Source organism: Nerophis ophidion, linkage group LG06, assembly GCF_033978795.1.
Source record: "Nerophis ophidion isolate RoL-2023_Sa linkage group LG06, RoL_Noph_v1.0, whole genome shotgun sequence".
NCBI classification, from domain to species: Eukaryota; Metazoa; Chordata; class Actinopteri; order Syngnathiformes; family Syngnathidae; genus Nerophis; species Nerophis ophidion.
In genome coordinates this window covers 11,414,082-11,421,581 of record NC_084616.1, presented here as the reverse complement: position 1 = coordinate 11,421,581, position 7,500 = coordinate 11,414,082, and the positions used below count along the sequence as shown (strand labels likewise).

At 36.0% G+C, this 7,500-nt stretch overlaps 1 protein-coding gene across 1 annotated transcript in view; it reads left to right on the top strand.

Moving 5' to 3' along the window:
• The window catches only part of LOC133554197 (probable phospholipid-transporting ATPase IIA), a 102,274-nt gene that overhangs the window by 49,149 nt on the left and 45,625 nt on the right, over positions 1-7,500 (top strand). Inside the window, exons 10-14 of the mRNA XM_061902653.1 lie at positions 1-42; positions 139-299; positions 382-524; positions 2,467-2,579; positions 5,754-5,963. The exon at positions 1-42 is cut by the window's left edge and continues 35 nt beyond it. Coding sequence (XP_061758637.1) covers positions 1-42; positions 139-299; positions 382-524; positions 2,467-2,579; positions 5,754-5,963 — 669 coding nt within the window. The remainder of the gene's footprint in view (positions 43-138; positions 300-381; positions 525-2,466; positions 2,580-5,753; positions 5,964-7,500) is intronic.

The window sequence follows — 7,500 nt, the reverse complement described above, 5'->3', positions numbered from 1 at the left end:
GAGCTGCGCAGCGTCATGAACACCTCCAACCCGAGACACAAGGTATTTCAGTCTCGTGACCAGACAACGCTGTGTTGCGTCAGAATGGCGTTCGGTCGGATACGTTGTATGCTTAGTCATTCCCTGCGTTCATGTCAGGTGGGCCTGTTCGACCTGGAGGTGAACTGCCTGACCAAGATCCTGTTCGGGGCCCTGGTGGTGGTGTCTCTGGTCATGGTGGCCCTGCAGCACTTCGCAGGACGTTGGTACCTGCAGATCCTGCGCTTCCTGCTGCTCTTCTCCAACATCATACCCATCAGGTGCCCCCTCCCGCCCACGCGCTCGTCGGAATCTTCTTTTCTACCAGTCCTGATGTTTTTTTTTTTTGTTCATTTGACGCAGCTTGCGGGTCAACCTGGATATGGGGAAGATGGTTTTCAGCTGGATGATCAAGAGGGACTCCAAGATACCTGGAACGGTGGTGAGGGCCAGCACCATACCCGAACAGCTGGGCCGCATCTCCTACCTGCTGACCGACAAGACAGGTATCAGTCAATTCCTATACTAGCATACAGTACAGTATGAAAATATGTCATAAATTCCCAAAATGCAACAAGGAACGACACAGGACGTCCTTCATGCCAACACTGTATAATGCATATGTTCCTTTTGACTGTAAATGTATAATGTATTTATATTAATCACATGTGAATAATGCTGTATAATAGACTGTATTTATGTTATTCTCATGTGAATAATGCTGTATAAGAGACAGTATTTATGTTATTCACATGTGACTAATGCTGTATAATAGACTGTATATATATTATTCTCATGTGAATAATGCTGTATAATAGACTTTATTTATGTTATTCACATGTGAATAATACTGTATAATAGACTGTATTTATGTTATTCACATGTGACTAATGCTGTATAATAGACTATTTATATTATTCACATGTGAATAATACCGTATAATAGACTGTATTTGTTATTCACATGTAGCTATTGCTGTATAATAGACTGTATATATATATTATTTTCATGTGAATAATGCTGTATAATAGACTGTATTTATATTATTCACATGTGAATAATGCTGTACAATAGACTGTATTTATATTATTCACATGTAAATAATGCTGTATAATAGACTATATTATTCACATGTAAATAATGCTGTATAATAGACTATATTATTCACGTGTGAATAATACCGTATAATAGACTGTATTTGTTATTCACATGTGACTATTGCTGTATAATAGACTGTATATATATATATTATTCTCATGTGAATAATGCTGTATAATAGACTGTATTTATATTATTCGCATGTGAATAATGCTGTACAATAGACTGTATTTATATTATTCACATGTAAATAATGCTGTATAATAAACTGTATTTATGTTATTCATATGTGAACAATGCTGTATAATAGACTGTATTTATGTTATTCACATATAAATAATGCTGTATAATAGACTATTTATATTGTTCACATGTGGTAACGCTGTATAATAGACTGTATTTATATTATTTACATGTGAATAATGCTGTATAATAGACAATATTTATATTATTCACATGTGAATAATGCTGTACAATAGACTGTATTTATATTATTCACATGTAAATAATGCTGTATTAAATAGACTGTATTTATATTGTTCACATGTGGTAACGCTGTATAATAGACTGTATTTATATTATTCACATGTGAAAAATCCTGTACAATAAACTGTATTTGTTATTCACATGTAAATAATGCTGTAAACAGACTATTTATGTTATTCACATGTGAATAATGCTGTATAGTAAACTGTATTTTTGTTATTCACATGTGAATAATGCTGTATAATAGACTGTATTTATATTATTCACATGTAAATAATGCTGTATAATAGACTATTTATGTCATTCACATGTGAATAATGCTGTATAATAAACTGTATGTTATTCATATGTAAATAATGCTGTATAATGGACTGTATTTATGTTGTTCACGTGAGATGACGTGGCGACTTGTCCAGGGTGTAGACCGGCTTCCACCCGATTGTACCTGAGATAGCCACCAGCGCCCCCTGCGACCCCAAAGGGAATAAGCGGTATAAAATGGATAGATGGATGGATGTTTATCTGTAACTAAAGAGGGAAACATGAATTCAGTTTACTAATATCACAAATGCAACTCAAATGTCGATATCAGTATCTGATTTTGGTAACTTATTGATATTGCACCATGAAACAACAGCGTTACATGTTAAGTAAAAGTTAAAGTACCAATGATTGTCACACACACACTAGGTGTGGTGAAGTTTGTCCTCTGCATTTGACCCATCCCCTTGTTCACCCTGGGAGGTGAGGGGAGCAGTGAGCAGCGGGGGCTGCACTTGTGTGTCAACTTGATACCAATATTTTGTCTTTGTCAGTCATATTTATGTAAATGTAGCTGATGGTGTTCAACCATTTAAATGGCAGGTACTCTGACTCAAAATGAGATGGTGTTCCGCCGGCTCCACCTTGGCACCGTGGCATATGGAATGGACTCAATGGATGAAGTGCAGAGCCACGTGTTCAGTGCCTACACACAGGTACACACTTTCTCAGTCCTCTCCTCATTAGATAATTACACACTTTCTGTCTTGAAAACTGTGTATCTGTAAGCAACTAAAATGATTTGATACTCGTTTATATTGACAAATGTGTTTTGGATCGCAATGTTGTTCAATTAAGGACAATTCAAACAAATATGACATCTATTAAACAAGACAAGAAGCAAGGAATCAAACAGAGACAGAATTAAATTTGGCTCAATGAGGAGAAACGCGTACACCTGTACCCTTGAACAGTGTCACCGCGCTCTCACGAAAGATTGTACGCCTCTTTTATTTGGACTTTCCCTGATTACATGGAAACAGCTGTTTCTAAGGGAGGAGGGTCAGGAACACTTCAGAAAACCACTGTCAGTAACTACAATTGGTCGCTACATTTGTAAGTGCGAGTTAAAACTCTACTATGCAAAGCGAAAGGCATTTATCAACAACACCCAGAAACGCCGCCGGCTGTGCTGGGCCCGAGATCATCTAAGATGGACTGATGCAAAGTGGAAAAGTGTTCTGCGGTCTGACGAGTCCACATTTCAAATTGTTTTTGGAAACTGTGGACGTCGTGGCCTACGGACCAAAGAGAAAAAGAACCATCCGAACTGTTCTAGGCGCAAAGTGTAAAAGCCAGCATCTTTGATGGTATGGGGGTGTATTAGTGGCCAAGGCATGGGTAACTTACACATCTGAGAAGAATGCTGAAAGGTACATACAGGTTTTGGAGCAACATATGTTGCCATACAAGCAATGTTATCATGGACGCCCCTGCTTATTTCAGATACAGTTCCTTGCCACTTAAGTCTTCTAAACACATGGTTTAAGTTTCTGCATGGAAATGTACGGTTTCAAAAAAAATATACTGTTTTCTTAAATAACGTATGTTTGTTTTGTATGTAATCTTTTATATGACATTATTATTTAAATAAAGATTACAAAAAGACAACTTTGGAGACGCAGCATCCTCGAATATAACGGCCGTAAACCAAGAAGACGGGAGTGAAGTGACTTTGTGTGGACCAATCTCGTCTTTCTGAACCGACACTTGGTCCCTGCTCCCAATGCTTCTTGACCTCCCATCATAGTCTCGGTCCCCCTTGACACCAAAGGTTATGGAAGCAGGAAAGCCCAAAAGCAGAATTCTGCCAGGACTCCTTGAACAACGCCACTGCCATTAACCCCTGCAGTAAACCAGGGGCTAAAAATAGAAAGGCCAAAAACTCAAGTCAATTGTTCATATTTAGTCGAAACATCTGGTTGTCCTTATTTTCCAGATTAGAGCTGGAGTTTGTGACATTTTTTGAATTGATCATATGGAAAATGTACTTTAATTATTGATGGATTTAAGTCACTTGTTCCAATATCATTTTATATTTGAACTGGATGTTTTGGCCATTAATTACAGTTGTTTACCTTCAAATGAAAATATTCCCATCGGAAAACGGAATTCATTTCGTACAGGGTCAAGCTGTCGCCAATTTTGAAGTTTTTTTTAAGTTTATGATCAATCAATCAATCAATGTTTACTTATATAGCCCTAAATCACTAGTGTCTCAAAGGGCTGCACAAACCACTACGACATCCTCGGTAGGCCCACATAAGGGCAAGGAAAACTCACACCCAGTGGGACGTCGGTGACAATGATGACTATGAGAACCTTGGAGAGGAGGAAAGCAATGGATGTCGAGTGGGTCTAACATGATACTGTGAAAGTTCAATCCATAATGGATCCAACATAGCCGCGAGAGTCCAGTCCAAAGCGGATCCAACACAGCAGCGAGAGTCCCGTTCACAGCGGAGCCAGGAGGAAACCATCCCAAGCGGAGGCGGATGAGCAGCGCAGGGATGTCCCCAATTGGGGTCCTGTACAACCTGAAAGTCGGCCCCGCACCTTTCTTCAGCACCAGTCGACGGGCGGTGGTGATGCCCATATTTGTCCTTCACAAGGGACCCTCTTCGAAAAACACAATCTTTCCAAAAGTTCGCTGCATAATACACTGTACTTTGTGTATGTGGTCCAATCCAACCGTGTTCGCTTGAGATCTCTGTTCCATAGTAAAGCTTGACCGTCATCTTTCGGGAATGTAAACAATGAAACACCGGCTGTGTTTGTGTTGCTAAAGGCGGCCGCAATACACCGCTTTCCCACCTACAGCTTTCTTCTTTGATGTCTCCATTGTTCATTGAACAAATTGCAAAAGATTCAGCAACACAGATGTCCAGAATACTGTGGAATTTCGCAATGAAAACAGACGACTTATAGCTAGGAACAATGCTGGGACAAAATGTCCTCTACAATCCGTGACGTCACGCGCACGCGTCATCATACCGAGACGTTTCAGCAGGATATTCCAGCGCAAAATTTAAAATTGCAATTTAGTAAACTCAAGCGGCCGTATTTGCATGTGTTGCAATGTTAATATTTCATCATTGATATATAAACTATCAGACTGCGTGGTCGCTAGTAGTGGCTTTCAGTAGGCCTTTAGTCCTTAAATAAAATGTTGAACATACTAGACAACTTGTCTTTTAGTAGGAAGTAAACAAACAAAGGCTCCCAATTATTCTGCAGTAACATATATCTATTATTTTGTACACTTTATGAGGGACAAACTAAAAAATGGATTATTAATCTACTTGCTCATTTACTGTTAATTTTCTGTTTCAACATGTTCTATCTACACTTCTGTTGAAATGTAATGATAACTTATTCTCTTCTTTAATACCACACATTAGTTTTGGGATGATACACATTTAGGTATCGATGCGATACTAAGTGGTTCCATGATCATACATTGGTCATATTCAAAGTCCTCACGTGTCCAGGGACGTATTTACTGACTTTATGAACATTATATCAATCAATGATAATATCGATCAGCCAATATTAGCCTAGAAATGTGGTAATTGATACTGATATCGACATGCACAGTGTCAGACTCCACAAAGCAACAAGCTTGCTGCCAGTATGTCCGTGGTGTGGGAAGTTTAAGGGAATAGCTGCTGCGTATATCAGTATTGGTTGATATCGGTATCAGAAATGAAGGATTGAAAGGTAATATAATATCCCCTCGTGTTAGGTCATGTTTCATCACTGCCAAAAAAGTGTAAACAAGATTCAACAGCTGTAAAGTTACCTTTTTGCACATCCATCTTACCCCTCAGCCCACCCATGACCTCCCGGCCTCCAGGACCCCGGTGGCCACCAAGGTTCGCAAGACCATCAGCAGTCGAGTTCACGAGGCGGTGAAGGCCATCGCCCTGGTGCACAACGTGACGCCGACGTACGAGTCCAACGGCGTGACGGACCAGGCGGAGGCGGAGCAGCACTACGAGGACACCTGCCGGGTGTACCAGGCCGCCAGCCCTGACGAGGTACACCCCATATAATGTTTTATACAAAGCAAGTCGTGCAAATAGAAACAATCTGTTCCAGGGTCAAACTGTATCCACTATAAGGGTTTACTCGTACATTTTAAGTCACATTTTAACATTGTTAGCTGTCATTCAAGTGTAAAAAGAATTCAACTACTGTTAGTAGTATATAATAGTCTTTAAGGCAGTGGTCAATATTTATATGTATATATGTGTGTGTGTATATATATATATATATATATATATATATATATACATATACATATATATATATGTGTGTGTGTGTGCATATATATGTATGTGTATATATATGTACTGTATATGTGTTTATATGTATATGTATTTGTATACCTGTATATATGTATGTGTATGTATATATATTTGTGCATATATTTATGCATGTATATGTGTGTATATATATGTGTATGTATATGTATATTGGTGTGTATGTATATATGTATATGTATGTATATTTGTGAATGTATAAATAAATATGTGTGTATGTGTATATATATATATATATACACACATAAATAAACATAGTTGTTTATGTATATATATGTATGTATATATGTACATCTATGTATGTATATATGTACATATATGTATGTATGTATATATGTATGTATGTATATATATATATATGTATATATATGTATGTATGTATATATATATATATGTATATATATGTATGTATGTATATATATATGTATGTATATTTGTATATATATGTATGTATATTTGTATATATATGTATGTATATATATATATGTATGTATGTATATATGCATATGTGTATGTATGTATGTATAAATATGTCTGTATGTATATATGTATAAATATGTATGTATATATGTATGTATATATGTATGTATATATGTATATATATATATATATATATATATATATATATATGTATGTATGTATATGTGTATATATATATATATATGTATATATATATGTATGTATATATACATATATGTATGTATGGATATATACATATATGTATGTATGGATATATACATATATGTATGTATGTATGTATATATGTATGTATGTATATATATATATGTGTATGTATGTATATATGTATGTATGTATATATGCATATGTGTATGTATATATATATATATATATATATATATATATATATATTTGTGTAGGTGTGGGAAAAAAATCACAAGACTACTTCATCTCTACAGATCTGTTTCATGAGGGGTTCCCTCAATCATCCCTGATGATTGAGGGAACCCCTCATGAAACAGATCTGTAGAGATGAAGTAGTCTTGTGATTTTTTTCCCACACCTACATATTGCGCTCTACCACGGTATCGAGCACTATTCTCCGGATAATCCAATCAAGACATATATATATATATATATATATATATATATATATATATATATATATATATATATATATATATATATATATATATATATATATATATATATATATATATATATATATATATATGTATATATGTATGTGTGTACATGTATACATACACACACATTAATAAACATAGTTGACGCA